Source organism: Scophthalmus maximus, chromosome 7, assembly GCF_022379125.1.
Source record: "Scophthalmus maximus strain ysfricsl-2021 chromosome 7, ASM2237912v1, whole genome shotgun sequence".
Lineage (NCBI taxonomy): Eukaryota > Metazoa > Chordata > Actinopteri > Pleuronectiformes > Scophthalmidae > Scophthalmus > Scophthalmus maximus.
In genome coordinates, this window is record NC_061521.1 from 2857501 (window position 1) to 2875358 (window position 17858).

Below are 17858 nucleotides of genomic sequence, written 5' to 3' on the forward strand. Positions count from 1 at the left end.
CGGCAGACACTTTGATCATTGTTTCCTTTCCGAACCAAGATACATTAAGTGTTCCATCTAATCTGTTTATTTATTATTTTTTTTTACCCTTTCCTTTCCTTTGGAAAGAAAGTAGAGCCGCGTTCTTAACCTCCTCGGGTTTCTCTTGCCACACATTTAAATATAATTTGTCATACTCGTTCAAAGTTGAGCATTTATTAGACGCCGAATACATACAAGGCCAACTCCAATTGATTCCAGCTGTGTTTCGCAACGCTCCTTTCCAAAATCGACAGCATCGATATTTCACACGAAAGCAGTTAACCACCCAGAGTCACTAAAGAACGAAGATTCACAGAGACAGTGGCGATGGCCGATGAGCCGTCTCCGAGAGCAATGGGTGTAGCTGGATCATTTTCTTTCAGAGTCCGACAATTTCCGTGTCTCAGCTTTTCATCTTGCATTGAAGTATTTTTTGATCCGGGGCACATTCGCCAAAATGTTTGCTGGACTTCTGTTCTTAGAATCAGACAGCCTTTTCCTTTGGGCAGCTATCAAGATCATGTTGAAGTTCTTAATCCTACCTTGTGTCTTTTCTGCGCTCTTTTTTTATTTTTGACCTATTTCAATGTCTAGTACATTGACAATTGTGTTGTCAAATGTTGTTTGCTTTCTTCTCAGTTCTGCGTTTATTAGTTTGCCTGGCGTCAGTGGTTCATGTTTTGCATTAAGTTTATTTGAATAACACTTACATTTTCATGGCAACCACCTGATAGTACTCTCCCTGTGTTCTTGTTTGAAGGCATGACAAACCGCTTAGCACGACAATTACTCAAGCTTAGCAGTTTGGATTGATGCTGTTCCTTTTTCTGAATACGCCAGATTTCTCCGCTTTGATGTACAAATTACATTTTTTGTGCAAATTTACTGAATCTGGCATTAAGAAAAGAAAATATGTGTCTGCCAGGCTGTGCATGTTATTTTCTTCCTCTGTGCTTCTCAGGTGAGCCAACTAGAAGGTCAGTTGGAGTTGGTGAAGAAGTCAGGGAGCAGTGGAGTCGTCCTCCGACCGCTGACCCTCCCTGAGGGCCTGGGGCCCAGTAGCACCGAGGTCATCAGTTCCTTGAATGAGTACGCTGTTCGACTTCTTCAGGTCAGTGGCACTGTCTTCTGAAGACCTGGACGGAAATAACGAAAATAAAAAAAAAATCATATATCTATATCTCACAACTGTAAATTAAACATTTAAAAAATACTTTAGGAGCTCAAAAACAGGGAGGAACAAAGCAAGAAACTTGAAGCAACATTGGGAGAATACAAAGAGAAGTTTGCTGTTGTCAGCCACCAACAGGGACTCCTCTATAAAGAATACCTGAGGTGGGTTAACAAGAACATTTCTCGGTTATAGTATAGTATAGTATATAAGTGCAACATTTTGAAATGATCTTTTTGTCGTGTGTTTTTTAATCGCTCAGCGAGAAGGCAGAGTGGCAGAAGGAGAGAGAGACATTGGGAGAAGCGAAGGAGAAGCTGGAAGAACAACAGCAGGTGGACGCTGTTAAAATCCAAGAGTTCAGCGTAAGTCAACCAAAAACATAAAAACATGGCAATGTATTTATGTAGTATTTTGACATGAAGCGCCTTAACATCTGTCTCATTCACACACACACACACACACACACACACACACACACACACACACTCTCTTTAAAATGGTTTAACATTCGAAATCCTACAACACGAAACTGAACTTATCGCAGATAAATCTCACTTAAACTCTCCTGTTTTCCTCTAACTTGATAAATGTGAAAAATGTATATGGGAAACAAGCCAGTCCCTCTGTTTGACAGTTAAAAAATATGGCCGAGACCCCTGAGAGTCTAGAATTGCATAGATGACCTTGTAGTAAAAAGGATTTGAGTTTTGTCCTTCGGTGTCTACACATGCTTTTGTAAAAGCATTGACAGATATACTGTTGGGCCTCATTTGCCTTACCTCGCAGTGAGCGTGTCCCCCAAAATTTCACCAAGGATCAAACCGATATCTCGGCGCACGTATCTATTTCACCCGTCAGGGGCTGCTCGACACGCTTGAAAAGGATCCAGAGGAAGGCAGGAGGCGGCTGAGCGAGGCGGCGCGCAAGTTGACGGTGCTGAAGGTCAACGAGAAGAAGCTGACGCGACGCTACACCACCCTGCTGGAGCAGGAGCAGCACCTCCGCAGGGAGAACGCCAATCTGCGGAATGACAGCGGCCACATGCAGGCGTCTGTCCGCCAGAAGATAGGCTACCTGCAGAGATACAAGGTACAGAGAGTAAAAAGGAAATTGACCTTATAACACCAACCTCAAAAATCAGACCTTATGACAAAAAGCAATTCTAACACCTGTTTCACAGAGTGAAAGAGCAGAATGTTTCCCTTTTTGCCCTTTTATGTTTTTCAAAGATTTACGTGAATCAGCCAGATCTATCCAAAGATAAGCGTCCTTGGGTCCCTTGAAAGGCGCTATATAAAATAAAGCTACTATTATTATAATGCATTAATTATAAAGCATGCATACGGTGGCCGAGAAGGGTCCACACAAATGCAAAAGCCACCATACGAATAAAAATGCCACAATAGAAGAGTGAGCAGCGGTCCGACTATATCATTGGTTCCCGGGTACTTTTATTGCCGACGGACGGCCAGAGAGTTTGAAGAAGATGGAAGATTGAGGAAGATTTAGGGTAAGTGAAACGTTGTTGCTAGATAGCTGTGATGAATCTCGCTATTTGACTGTCACAAATGAGCAATGTTCAAAGTCCTCAATCATCCATCTCCAAACTTCCCGGCCGGCCGTCGACAATAAAAGTCCGCGGGAACCCCGACCAATAATATAGTCAGACCGCTGCTCATTTTCATCGTGGCATTTAAAAAAATATTCTTACTTCCGTTGTGGCTTTTACATTCGTGCTGACCCTCGTCGTCCACCTTACATGTGCGGTTTTGTCTCAAATAACTAACTAAAGAACATAAATAAGTTGACTCCCCCAGTCCGCCAGACACTTAACCCTGAATCGCGTCTGACAGCTCTTCCGACAGTATATGAATCTTTGTCAATGTGACAGAAAAAAATGAGTATTGAGCAGCGCTGTATGAATGTGTGCGAATGGCTGACTGCCATTTGTCCTGTAAAGCGCTTTGAGTGGTAAATAAGACTAGAAAAGCGCTATATAAATATAGTCCATTTACCATTTTGTTATACAGGAATTATGGTACTTTTCAAATTGGGGCTATTATAAGTATTTGTGAAGGATATGGGAAATGCAGACTCCATTTGACTGCGGTGGACTGGGGCAAGGACCCCAAGTCTGCAAAAGTTGAGCCAACCCAAGCTTCTTTTTTCCGTGACTTGTCACAGAACCAAAGTCTGCCGACACCCTCGGTAGATATTGAAGAAAATATTGGCCACAAAAGTAATTGTGTCACCCAGGTTGCCAAACACTGTCATTTTCTCTTTAAAAACTCACAAGCCAAAGTTGCGTTCCTGCGTCAGCCATTGTTACCACCTCGCATCGCCCCCTTTTTTTTTTTTTAAGATGCTGCTCTCTGTTCCGTCCGCAGGAAATGGCAGCGTATCAGATGGCAGCGCTGCAGAAGGCCTTGGAGGATAGTGTGCCCTCATCTGACCTGGAGAAGGCGAACAAACAGTACACAGAGCTCACAGTCAAATACAGGGACATACTGCAGAGGGACAGCTGCCTCATACAGAGAACCACCAACCTCGAACATTTGGAGGTATTAAAAACATTAACTGGCCAAGTGTTGTCTTTACATTTCTTCACTATCCACACGTTTTACATTTTGTCGCGTCGCAGTTGACTGACAGTTATCATATATCTCTTCTCTTCTTTTGTTTTTCTTTTTACTGTCGCAGAATGAGAATGAGTCTCTCCGGCAGCAAATCTCTGCCATTACCAAGGAACTGGAGATCACGAAGGAGAAACTGAACACGTTGGAGCAAGCGTGGGACAACGTCACTTCAATCGGTAAAAGAGAGATGGGGCTCATTATATTCAGAAATGTGTAATTTTATCTTTTTATTATGAATGTAAAACCCCACAGACAGTTTTGTTTTTTTGACTAATTGACTGACTGACTGGACCACTACATGGAGAGTTCAGTTTTACACAAGCTGACCTCCTGGTATGATTGTCAGGGTTGCGGTGACAACACCAGACTGAATTTTTATATGATTATCCAAGAACGATGAATTATCATCATATCCTTCTCTTAACAATAAGTCCAGTCAGTGAAATGTCATCACAACCAATGTGAACGTCAGCCAAAACTACAGATAACAGACTCTGACTGTGTGGGCTGCATCGGCGGTGTTTATTTTGGACGATGAATAGCTTTTTTTAATCGCTTTGATGCCATACAATAATGGTCTGACTCCCAACTGGACTGGTCGGACAACGCTGGGGCCCTCTACAGGAAGGAACAGAGCAAGCTGTTCTCTCTGAGTAGGCTTGGGTCTTTCAATGTGTGCATTAGGCTGCTACGGAGGTTTTTTAAACAGTCTGTCGTAACCAGTGTCATCTTCACGGGCAGCGCCAGGATTTTCATTTCACTGCAGTTGCTTAGTAGTTGCTATATGACAGCGTGGTGTCGCTGCCCCCCGTATTATTACGGAGTATTTTCTATTTTATGTTTTTCTTTTTTCATCCTCAGATTCTACTCTACTTTATTTTGTCATCACTTTTTCCCCCTTTGCCGCTACACTCTATGCTGCTGTGTCGATTCTGACTCAATTAAGGTTCATCTTATCTCAGCTCGATCCCTAATGTGTAGATCCCAAACTCAATATCAATTTGTCATCCCCAAATTGTGTTTTTCTCCTTGACATCATTAGGTGAAAATGGCCTGGATAAGGCGAACAAGGCACTTGCCAACAATGAAATGGTCTCCTCCGCCAGACGGATCACCACTCTGGAGATAAAAGAGCTGAATGAGAGACAGAGGGCCGAGCATGCCAACAAAATGTATGAACACTTGAGGAGCTCCCTCGGACAAGTGGAAGAGCGCAACTTGGAGCTGGAGTCCAAGGTTGCTGAGGTAAGGGGCGAAGGAAGAAGACTGATGAGTATTATTGGTCTTTTAAAGTCATTCCATCATATTCTCGTCAGTTGAGGACATGTTATTTTTCCGAGAAGTCGTCTTTCAAAGAATCTTATCAAGCAGAGTTATTGACGTGCTGTTCCTCAGTTGACCCGGATGAACGTCGACGCCCAGAGGATCGAGCGGGAGCTGAGAGACGAGCTGGCGAACAGCATCAGCAAGGCAGTGAGCGACGCTGACAGAGCCAAGATCACGGAGCTGGAGAAGGCCGAGGCAGAGCTCCGCATCGAGGTTTCTAAGTAAGTCTGACAGTGTGCAGGCCTGAGATCAATCATCAGGGTGCTTATCACAAGATATCCGTCATGGAGTTGCATTAGTCCTACAATAACATTGGAAATATTTTCATGCAGATGATATGAACATAGATGTTTTTTTTTAATTAATGAAGAGTTAATGTCAATAAAACGGGCTGTGAAAGACGAGTTTAGCCTGGTCACCACGAGAGAGAATCTTTAATTTATTTCTGTTATCAAGTTCAGTATCTAGTTTTAAAAAATGATGCTTAATATTTCTTCAATCTCCTATTTTTATTAGTACAACCTTATCAAACTATTACTCATCATCAACTGAAGTAGGGCCCTGTTCAGACCCGGTGTTAACAATCTGAAGTTGGTATATGATCAGTAATTGATCATATCTCTGCATCCTATAGGACTATAGACATCACCCTAAATCTCGCATGGTTCAAAAAATAATTGATATATGATGGGATAATGATTTCACTATGAAGTCAGAAAATGACATCCACAAAATGGGACCAGGATCAATGCTCTCGCGCATCTCTTCAATGTAATTTTCTCATTTGAAATTGTGAAGAAAATTCAATCAAATTGTGGCAGTCAGTATTGATATTGGGTTGGCGGCCACAAATACATTTATGTAAAGAAGCACTGAGAAGTGTCAAAATGTCTCTGGTTCATTATGAAACCGCAGTGGGACAGAGGTCGTCAGCTGAGCAGGCGGTCCTTCAATGTGGCCTTGGACACGTTTGCGTTCACACAGCTAACAGAATGTGGCCATGTGTCCCAGACAGACCACCTCCAAAAATTTTTTGATTGGATCTAAAATAAATAAAAACAAAAATATGCGGGCTGTGACACTTTGCACTGCTATTCATTTTGTTTCATAGATGCATTTAGGCTTATTTTACTGTTTAAAGTTTATGTCAAGAACATGATAATATATGTTGTTCCACTCTTTTTCTTTTTTCTGTACAGGCTTCAGGAGGTGTCTGATGTGGCTGTGATGCAGGCGTCTGCTCTACAGGCCAGACAACAGTCCAATGAGAGGGAAGTAGACATTTTGAGGAGACAAATAATGGACTACCAGGTAATTGGTTGTCGTCTTTTTTTTTCAATCATTTTCTCAAACTTTATTCAACCAAGGAATGTTAACAGCTGTTTCTATTTAGTACGTCTGAAGATTCACAATGAAAGTAAATGGGACTTCAGCTCGAGTATTTTAGGCCCTTGATGCCCTGTGAGAACTCAACAGTTCGGATACTTAACTGCACTGTCTATCACAGTCAGGGAACTTTTTAGAACTCTCATAGTTTTATTTATATGTTTCTAAACTGGTTAACACCTAAATTTAAAAGTCCATCTCTCTATCTGCACTGTAACTTTTAACCTAAAATGACCTGTGCATGGGTATATCGAACACCCTTTTTTCTTTGTTCCTAGAATTTCTTAAGAAATTGGGCAACGCGCCTTGAAAATTTAAAGCTCCATCAGAATGGAACAAGCTGCCCAGTTCACCTCGATCCATCTTCGCCTTCAGTCATCTCTCTTTACTTATCTTCAGGCGTCTTACTCACACTTCCAGTTTGATTTGTGGCAATAATTTATTTTATTAATGTATATAAGTAGCTTTGTATTGGTCTCTATAGATTTACTGTATGTATTTAGCATCGCTGGCAAAACAGTGGGTGTGGCTAGTTCTCAGAAAGCTTTTGTTGGTGTATGTGTGAGTGTACTTGTGCTGGTCTTTTTTTACGACTTGTGTTTTTCTGTATATTTGTGCGAAGAACCCTTTTGAAAAAAGAGATTGTTCATCTCAAGGATCTTACTTCCTAGTGTGTAGCAGGCAATCAAGTACATTAGTGGGTTGCGTGAAATGGTTTTAATCCTTTTTCTTCAACATCGTCATCTCTTTTCCTCAGTCACAGTCGGATGAAAAGGCCCTCATTGCCAAGCTCCACCAGCACATCGTGGCACTGCAGCTCAGTGAGTCTGCTGCTTTGGCCAAACTGGACGCGTCCACCTCCCACATTCACCAGCTGGAGGCCTACAAGCTGCGTGCCGAACAGCGGCTGGACGCCGGCGAGCGCACTCTGTTCCTCGCCCGCCAGGAGGGCAGAAACCGCTCCAAGCACCTACGGCAGACCATCCAGTCGCTGCGCAGGCAGTTCGCTGGCGCGCTGCCGCTCCCCCAGCAGGAGAAGTTCTCTGTGACCATGGTGAGTCTCCAGGAGGACCGAGCAAGGGCCCGGGAGGAGAAGAGGAAGGCAGAGGAGGAGAGGAGGAGAGCGGAAGGCAGGGCGGAGGAGCTGGAGCTGAGGCTCCGCGGGCTGGAGGAGCTCATCTCAACACTGAAAGACGTGAAAGGAGCCCAGAAGGTCAGTGGAGAAAAAACGTTGTAGGTGTAGGAACAAATGCGAAAACTACTAAATGATGCTATGTCTCTCCTGTAGCTTGTTTTTGACAGGGGGAGAAAAAAATGGTTAAAATTGGTAGAACAACAAACAGTTGGTCTTGTCTTTGTGGGACATCTTACCCACAACTCCCTACATTCAAACAGGTAACTGAATGGTACAAGAAGATGGAAGAGGCCCGTCTGCAGGAGGTGAGGAAAGGTAGGGAACTGGTGGTCCAGAAGGAGGAGATCACATATCTGAGGAACCTCGTGGCGGAACAGGAGCGAACCATCTGGTCGCTGGAAGAGGACGCTGTGCAGCAAAACATGGTGAGAGAAAACTCATCTGTGAATATCTTTACACACACGCTCACTCATAACATTTGCCTCGTTTACAAAGAGTGGACAAATGTGTTGCCCGTGGAAGCCTCGCGAAGGACTTTGTCACAACAGAAGTTTGTCAGCAGTAACACAGTATGCGAGGAGAATGTGACGGCAATGCCCAGGGTTCCTACGCAGTCTGGATATGTATTGAAAAAAGAAAAGAATATGGAAAATACTTTTCCATATTTTGTTTTATTTATATAATAATATTTGCCTAATAAACATATAGCTATGTGTCCTCGGATGTCAAAAATGGTCTGAAAAATCTACAGAGAAGAAGGACATTTGAGTCTGGGAAAAAAGTGTGGAATTTTCAAATGGAAAACGTGTTGGAACCCTGAATGGCGAAAACCCTTCTCTTTATCATGTCAAGATGCAAGAGGAGCGACAGTTCGCATGGGATCAGCGAGAGGTGGAGCTGGAGCGTCAACTGGACCAGTACGAGAAGCACCAGAACGAAATTCTGAGCAGTGGGGGAAAGGTAAACGATTGTTTAACGAGGAAACGGCTCAAAATGACAGCAAGTCAGATGCATGATTCTTCAGAGATGGGCTGTTTTTTCTGTCCATTTTTCATGTCCAATGGATTATATTTACAAATAATGTAAATATAAAAAAAAAAAATGTACGTTTCTTAAACATGTTGCTGTCCCACCAATGGCTATATTGTTGGTTGTTTGCAGTTTGACGAAGGCGCAGTCTCCTTTCCAGACCCAAGTCTGCCTCTCGCTCATCAGTTAGAGTTTGCTCTGGGTAAAATCAGAGAGCACGTCCGCACCATCATGGACACGCAGGCCACCTGCAGAAGTTTGGATGAGGTACGGTATTCCCTCCCTCCTTGTGAGTAATTCCCTTCAACTCTCAAGCACACCGTATAATGTTTGAATCCTCCCTCACGTTGCAGAAGCTGATAGAGAAAGACGGCGCTCTGCGGAAGGCGGACCAGAACATCGTGTCCAGGGACAGGGTCATCAATGAGCTGCGGCTGCGGCTGCCGGCCGCCGCCAACAGGGAACGCCTGCTCGCCGACCTGGCCAAGCACGAGGAGGGACAGATGGACAGCCAGCCCGCCCTCAAGCTGGCTCACCAGGCCGTCAAAGACCTGCAGAGTCGGCTTGACAAAAAGGAGGACGTGCTGAAGAAATACCAGAACCAGCTGGCTCAAGCCAGACAGGTACAGCGATGCAAGGAGAACTACTTGATGCAACAAATGCTGAAGAGTGGTGGCAGTGCGGTGGTTTCTTAGATTCCTAATATTATATCGCTATCGAACCTTTATGACAAAGAAAATGTAATTGAGGCTTGATATTTTTATGATAAATAACTATAAATAAAAAAGAAAATACAAATACAAGCAAATATTTAGAACTTGAATTTAGAAAATTTTACGTAAAATGGAAACATAAATGCACTATTTTTTCTGCACTGTTCATGTAAACATAAGAAATATTACTGTGAAAGGCTAATATCGGCCAATATTATCGGCCAACTGATATATATCGGTCGGGCTCTAAATAAGCACCATCGCTTCACAGCAAAAGGTACTGTACTCCAGCTTCTTCCCTCAGTCCACAGTAGAGCTGCAACAGTTAATCAATTAGTAATCGACTATTCAATTAATCACCAACTATTTTTATAATTGTTTAATCGGTTCAAGCTTTTTTTATGGAAAAAAATAGGTAAAATTCTGTGATTTCAGCTTCTTAATTGTGAATATTTTCTGGTTTCTTTGCTCCTCTATGACTGTAAACTAAACATCTTTAGCGTGTGGACAAAACAAAAGATCATCTTTGGGGTTTGGGAAACAAGATCGACATGTTTTAACCATTTTCCCGACCAAACACACTGATCAAATAATCAAGAAAATAATCGAAAGATTAATCGATAGTGAAAATGCTAGTTAATTGCAGTTTAGTGTAACTAAGGACTCTGAATTGCGTGAATGTATGTCAGCCCTGCAATATGCTGGCAACCTGTCCCGCGTGTCCCCCAAGCCTCGCTCTGCCCCAATGTCAGCTGGGATTGGCCCCAGTCCATGAGCTGTACAGTTAATGGAACCTGTTTATTGCCTTTACTTTTAGTATACCTCTTTAAGCCTTGTAAAAATACTTTAAACAAAACCATGTGAGAAGATTATAGGTAGCATAAATCTTTGAACTCTCTGACCGCTGAGATGTGAACACAAATGCTTTTTTTTGGGGTTTGGAGCCACACACAACTAATTAAGTGCAGTCTGAAGTGCTGCACGTCCTTTGACATGTTTCAACATTTAAACGTCCACGTCTTATGTAACACAATTCAAACTCTCAAGTAGAATAGACGTGAGTCAAAATTATAACTCAACTCACCCTTATTCAAACAGCAACTTTTGTCATACATACGTTCAAGGGAAAATACATGAATACATCCAGAGGCAATGTGTTCCACGGTTTGAGGGCTCAAAAGACGGCCTCAGTGGTACTTTTATGGGACACATAAGGAACATTTAAAAGAAAACCTGCGGAGGATCTTAGTGATTTTGCTGCAACATAAATTTAGAGAAAATGTCTGATGGTGGAGGACCTCGGCCGTTAAAAGTTTTATAGACCCGTAAAAGAACTTTAAAATCAGCTGTTAAAAGGTATCGGTAGCCAGTACAGTATCATAATGCGGCGGGGAGGTAATGTGATACGTTTTCTTATAGATGTTTGCAGGTAATCCAGTCAAAAGGGAATTACAATTCTCTGAACGGCTGTAAAGCAAAGCGCCAATGAGCACTTTTCCATGGTGATCTGTGTTTTTGTCAAAATGGCGATTGACTTAAACAAGCGGCAGATAGAGCAAAGGTGTTCATCAGGTTTGCAAATCTGTCGACAACTTTATACCGAATGTTCCGTTTCACAGCGGCACAGAAGTTAGGTATAAAAACAGTAGTGTTAAGACAGAATGGATCAGAAACAAAACCTCAAGTAATACCAAGTTAGATTTTAAATCATAAACCTCAGGTGAAATGTTACTGTTAATGTCATGGAATGCAAAATGGAGGCTATTTTATCTTGTGCACCGGGGAAAAAAAGGAAAAGGTGGAATTAGTAGAGAGGTATCCAGCAAAGCGACGGAAGTAGTTGAAAGTAATTGAAGGAAGCCGGCGCTTTGGTTAAAAATAAAAGGCGAAGACCACGTTTGGGAATAAAATCATTAAATCAGCTCTCATGTGCAGGAATGCAGGCTTTATAGGCTCAGGTCTGGGGCTCACTAAGGCCCCTATTCAAATGTGTTCACTAGGTTGCATGTGTTTCCGTCATAATGTGGACAGGATGCTCATGCTCTGTAATTATGGTCTGAAAGGGGAGAATTACCGGTTAGAGGGCGAAAGGGTTAGACAGGTGTGGCCGGGGTAGGGGGGGGTGCAGTGTTGTGGTTGGCCAGGTGTGGGACAGTTTGTCACTTAAGTAACGTGAACAAGTTGAAAACATTTTATTTCACTACACCTTGTTGGTCCCAGGATCAAGAGGAGATGATCAGGAGGCACCAGGAGGAGCTCAGACTGCTGCATCATAAGCTGGACACGCACACGGACACCTCCCTGGACCGCTTCAAGCAGACAGCCATGGTACGCACGCATCAGCATCTAGTGGTTTCTTTTTTTTTTTGTTGTTTCTTTTTACTTAAAGAGTAAAAACATGCTCTCATGGCGCAAGCGACCGCGTAGACAGCTGGATCGTTTCAAATGAATGCATATCGGTTCTGATACGCATTGAGATGGAAATCTGGAAAATGCAGCTGAAACACCTTCCATAACACTAACTATGAGCCTCTCAACAACATTGGTACTAGTCCAGTTCATGACGTCATGACATTGAATACGGCCCCATATTGTGTTTCTAAGGATACTGTATACTTCAGTAAAAATTTCACAATTAGTCTGCCATTGTTTCATGGAAAATTATCCCATTTTCAGTGTAGTTAAAGAAGATGTTTCCAAGGACCCGGGTCCGCGGCCCGGCCAGAGCAGGAAAAACACAACAAAAAGAGAAACGCTTATCGCCCCTTTAAGTGTTTGGTTTATTGCTCTCTCTCTCTCTCTCTCTCTTTCTCTCTCTCTCTCCTTCCTGTCTTTGTCCAGGACCTGATGAAGAAGCCCACCATCAGCGTGCCGACCTCCAAGCATCTGGAGCGCCTGGCTGAGTTGGAGCAGACGGTGGCCGAGCAGGACCTCTCGCTCGCCTCCGCAACGGAGAAGCTGAAGATGACCACCGCTGAGCTGGAGCGCCAGAGGAGCGCCGCGGTTGCGCAGGCCAAGAAAAACGCAGACGGGATGTCAAAGTGATTACACTTGAAGCATTTTTCCTCAGCGTCATTTATGTTTACTTAATCTTAGATGTTTGAGTCAGAATAGTAATGTAAAATGTATCACAAACAAGCAAAAGTACCCTCTCAAATGTTCTTAAAGGAAGTCCTTAAATAATAGTAGAATATCTCAAATAGGGCTTTTACTGTGGAGCACGTCGTTTCTTTGTCCGCTTCTAAGGTTTAGTTTTAATTTCCATATTCTGTTGATTATGAAATATATATATATATATTCCACATCAGATCCAGTCAGTGTAAAGACCATAAAAAGTAGCTCAAAACAAGTCGAAAAGGTCAGGCAGTGTTGAATAAGATGAGTTTAACAAACTTAAGGGGACACTCTGGGTCGCTGGATGTGTTTCATACAAATCAGCTAAAGCAAAGCAGATTAAAGAGATTTCATCAGTGCATTGGGGCATAGGCATATCAGTTTTATGAGAATGCACCCAATCACCCTACCTATTTAAAAAAAAAACAAAAACTGATAACTTGACCAAATTGTCAGATGGATCTATTACCCTGTTTGTGTATCAAAAACACCTACAGACCATGCCAAATGAACCTGCATGCACAAATATCTCCATGCTTGGTAGAAATATCGTCTTGGATGAGGTAAAATAACTTTTCGGTCTGAGGTTGAGTTGCCTATCTAACAGTGCTGGCGTGTCTGTGTCAAGGTGAGCACGGTTGGGATGTTGAGAAGTGGTTTCTGGCACTTATGGTTTCTGCTAAATGACTGACATGTAATGTAATGGGGAGACCTGCGAACGGACATAGACAAAAAGTCATGACAGTAACAGAGTTTCTAATGAAGCAGGACCATTATGTTGCAATCAAAACACTGATTGGCAGTGCCTACACAATTAGAACCCCCCCCACCAATTTTTTTTTTTATCACTTCTCGTAAATGTGACTTGAGCGTAGTTGTAGGCGTGTATTAGCTGGTTGTTTGTTTTTTGTTTTCTTTGGGTTTGCTGCAGGGCTCGTTTTTGGCGTGAGTATGTACATTTTAAGTGTGTGGGATTTAATTTATTCATCATGAATACACTTTTTTTTTTGCATACCACATTGGCAGCAGAGCATAAAAGCAAGATATCGCATGTTGGTCCGATTTTGAAACACATTAACTTCATACCCATCGCATAGTAGAGTCACTAATATGTGTACACATGTGTCAGATAAAGATCAAAAGAAACATACAAGCAATTATGCTGATTAAAGGAAAACTGGATCTTATAATAAAATTTTGAGGGTATTTGTTGCAGGATGGAAGAGTATCATACTGCCCAGGTGAAGACCCTGACTGGTGAGAGGGAAGATCAGAGGGGCCAGATGGCCCAGATGGAGAAGGAGATGAGCTACCTCCGAGCTGAGCTGGAGGCCCAGAAGGAGGCCAACGTCCGCTCCCCCAGCAACACCATGAAGAACCTGGTGGAACGGCTCAAGGCACAGCTCGCCCAGAGAGAGAAGCAGCTCAAGGTTGCCTTTTCATCATAGAAACGCTCTTCTCCTTGAATTTTGAATCTTGAATCTTGAATTTATTTATTTTTTGCAGCATAAATTGTTTGCTGCTGTTCAATTCAATTCAATTTTATTTGTATAGCGCCAAATCACAATATACGTTGTCATTTTACATAGTACGGTCAATATTACGATATTACAGAGAAAACCCAACAGTTCCCACATTGAGCAGCACTTGGCGACTGTGGAGGAGGAGGGAGAAATCTCTTAACAGAACCGGACTCGGTTGGGGGCAGAACATCTGCCTCGACTGGTTGGGGAGAGAGGAGAAAAATGGGGGAGAGAGGAGAGGTGGGCATAAAGAGGGATAGAGAAGAGACGGAGGAGAAGGGAGAGAGAGAGAGGGAGCAATTGTAAAACCACTGCATTTCTACCAGACTGATACTTGTAATTACTGAAATAATACTGACACTTATAGATGCAATGATGTTATTATTAGTAATAATAATAATAATAATAATGAGGGATTTGGATCCTGCAGCTCTGGAATCAGAGATACACTAGGAGAGAGAGGAAATACAGATAGAGTTAGTGACATGTAATGTAAACATATGGGGGAAAGAGGAGTCCTGACTGAAAACATTTGAGGATTTTGGGAAATGAAGGGGAGGTTTGATATGGGTCCATAGTTAGCAATGCGATCTGGGTCTGGAGTCGGCTTTTTAAGCAGAGGTTTGCTTTCAAAATCTTTGGGAATCAGGAAACGCTGTCTTTTGGTGGCGCGAACGCTTCTTTTCCTCCATTTCCAGAGATGTGCACGCCAGGTGGACACAGTGTACTTCGTTCAGCTAAATGTTGAGTGAGTGTCTTGTCTTGTGTTGGCTATGTAATGGAGCGGCAGCAGCCTGATCTGGATGCTTTCCTGCTGTTCTCCCACTACTGTATTGAAACTTGAATGAAGCGCAGGAATATTTGTCTATTAGGCCACATAACAAGTCACATGTAAGTGGATTCAGGGAGATCACGATTATTTTGTGACCACCGCACTCATCACACGTATCGCAACGGCCATGTCTCTGTCCCCCTGTTTCCCCACAGGCCCTCAGTAAGGCTCTGTTGGAGCTGCGGGCGCAGATGACGTCCGCTGCAGAGCAGCAAGTCATCGCCAGCGCTGCACAAAAGGAGGAGAGTCTCAATGTGCAGATTCTTATTGACAGGCACACCAGAGACCTGAAGGTGAGAACCCTCATATCTTCACAGCACACTTGTTGTTGTTTTTTTATGCACGTTACATATTATCACTGGCATTTACAAATAGCCGTTAAACAAATGAGATGGTGTGTTTATGGAGGAAAAACATTTACGATGAAATAAAGAAACAGTACCATCATCTACTCCAGCTTTTACACCACAATAACTTTCTGTAGAACAGACATGTTTGGCATAACGTGTGGTTGCAAAGATTTGTGTATAGATTATTTTCACCCACTTGAAGAAAAAAAGAAAGATATTCCTCAGCCTCTGTAGCATAACTAGCAGACACATATACAATTGCAAGATTCATCCATGAAAACATTTAAGGGGTTAGTCTGGCTATATTCCTTATTTTTGGTTATTGTCAACAAACCCCATGAAAATACCAAAAGTCAATGTTCTTGACATCATTTCCTAAAACAGCAGGGCACTGTAGTTAACACAGCAAATGTTACTAAAGCAGGAATAACCACTGCATTTGTAAGGGGCTGTTTTTCCGCTGAGTCTAATATCCATAAAACAACATATCTAGTGCACTCGTGAACACTAACGGTTTATGCCGGATTGACTAGTCATGTATAAAGGAACGTGTCACCCAAGTTAATATTAGCTCTATGGCAGAGACGGATGGGATAAGACGATACTTGTCAGTAGTATTGGTTCTTTGATGGTGTTGGACTTTTTAACGGGATTTGCCGCGAAAAAGAAAACCCCCAGAATAAATCTCTCCTTCTCCAAAGGGGCGAGTGCAAGAACTCAGTGAAGAACTCCAAGCGGCGAAGGAGTCTGCCAAAGCAGCCAGAGGTCGGGAGAACACCCTGAAGGAGGAAGTGGACTGCCTGAGCCAGGACCTCCAGAGGAGTCATAAAACCCAGAGACGTCTGCAGGCTGAGAGGGAGGAGAGGGAGCAGGAAGTTCAGGAGCTCAAGCAACAGACCAAGAGGCTCAGCAGCGCCCTTCAGGTTAGTGTGTCTAAAGTAGAGTTGTAATGCAGCTTGGATCTGGAGCGTATTGTTGTTGCTGTGGTTATTAATATATAAGCAGTAGAGCGATATGCTCAACCACATGACATCAGCATGACATCATGTTGAGGGCTGCGACCAACGATTATTTTCATTATCGATTAATCTGCCGATTATTTTCTCGATTAATCGATTCGTTGTTTGGTCCATAAAATGTTGACAAATGACGATCGTGTTTCCTAAACCCCCCAAATGATGTTTTGATTTGTCCACACACAATATATGTTTAGTTTACTGTCTTACACGGGCAAAAAAATGGAAAATATTCACATTTAAGAAGCTGGAATCAGAGAATTTTTGCACCTTTTTCTTTTTTCATAAAAATTACTTGAACCGATTCATCGATTTTCATTATAGTTGGCGATTGATTTAGTAGTCGAATACTAATCGATTAACTGTTGCAGCTCTAATCATGTTGCCAAGTGATTCGGATCCTGATCAAATATTGCAATGAAAGACCCTACCCTACTCTTCCACAGCACTTTTTTTCCCCTTCAGTTTTCGAATGCATCAAGAATGAAAAACTCACATTTGTCTAAGAGTTAAAATTCTTGATTCAATTATTCAGGATTCTTTGTGGCATGTCCAGGAATCCAGATTTTTCTCGGGACTGTAGCTCAATCTCTCTATCTGTCTTGTATGTCTTTAACTCGATGGCATGTGGTTTGAGCCTTTCTGAGAACAGCGGGGCGATATGAAAATCTTCTTCTCTTTATTCGTGAGTAGAATCAACCAGAACCAGACGGGAAGGGGCCGACCATTGACAATCTCCAGAAGAAGATCAGGAGGCTCGAGTGTGACTTTGACAAGAGAGCAGAAGTGAAACATGGCAAAGATGATCGTGGAAAGGTTTGGACATTAATTCCGTCAACATTAAAGAAATAAGAAAAGAAATCATCTTAATTTTCAGACAGCCATTCATATTAAAGGGTATATATCAGGACAATAGCGGTCTGGTTTCTTCTGCTGTCCACAGATTTTTAAACAAAATATTAGAACTTTCTTCATTTTGGGAGAGGTGAAGTGCGTACACGGAAACAATACTGAGTATGTTAAAGAGAGATTGGAAAGGAAATAAAATAAAAATCCGTAATGTTTCCCAGATGGAAAAAAAAAATAGTGTGTCATTACCTCCACCTGGGAATGATTTGATGAACACATTTTTCTTGAGGCGTATATAAAAAAGTCTTCCTCATAATGTAAATCCATTTCTGAGCGGGAGCTCAGGAGGTTACCAGTGCCGCATGATCTTTTTTTCAGGCGGACGTCAAAATGCCAAACATATATTCAACACAACACCTTGTCTGAAAATTAACATTTCAAAAAAAACAAAGTTGAAAACTACACGGGCATGTCAAAGTTAAGTATGCTTTGTGTAACTCTGACCGGAGGGGCTCTGTGCGGTGGCCCTTAGGATCAAAACACAACATTTGCAACAACAACAAAAAAAAACACATTTCACAAAACATAATAGCACGGCACGAGACAAAAACAAATTATGGAAATTCAGGGACATCACTCGTTTGTGATTGGACAGGTCAACATTTTTTGTCGTGTTTCTGTTCTTCGCTCAAACTTGAAACTGAGTTCGAGTGAAGGGAAGAGGACCATAAGGGAATATTTAAAACATGAAGGA

At 42.4% G+C, this 17858-nt stretch overlaps 1 protein-coding gene across 2 annotated transcripts in view; it reads left to right on the forward strand.

The window, feature by feature from the left end:
• cep290 (centrosomal protein 290) overlaps positions 1–17858 on the forward strand; it is a 44370-nt gene that overhangs the window by 15969 nt on the left and 10543 nt on the right. For both annotated transcript variants that reach the window (XM_035641559.2, XM_047333015.1), the window contains 20 exons: positions 983–1132; positions 1241–1356; positions 1455–1557; positions 2054–2284; positions 3583–3756; positions 3896–4007; positions 4874–5076; positions 5227–5378; positions 6357–6468; positions 7301–7756; positions 7939–8103; positions 8531–8638; positions 8840–8974; positions 9061–9330; positions 11641–11748; positions 12262–12461; positions 13751–13964; positions 15045–15182; positions 15941–16162; positions 16949–17071. In XM_035641559.2, coding sequence (XP_035497452.2) covers positions 983–1132; positions 1241–1356; positions 1455–1557; positions 2054–2284; positions 3583–3756; positions 3896–4007; positions 4874–5076; positions 5227–5378; positions 6357–6468; positions 7301–7756; positions 7939–8103; positions 8531–8638; positions 8840–8974; positions 9061–9330; positions 11641–11748; positions 12262–12461; positions 13751–13964; positions 15045–15182; positions 15941–16162; positions 16949–17071 — 3492 coding nt within the window. The remainder of the gene's footprint in view (positions 1–982; positions 1133–1240; positions 1357–1454; positions 1558–2053; positions 2285–3582; positions 3757–3895; positions 4008–4873; positions 5077–5226; positions 5379–6356; positions 6469–7300; positions 7757–7938; positions 8104–8530; positions 8639–8839; positions 8975–9060; positions 9331–11640; positions 11749–12261; positions 12462–13750; positions 13965–15044; positions 15183–15940; positions 16163–16948; positions 17072–17858) is intronic.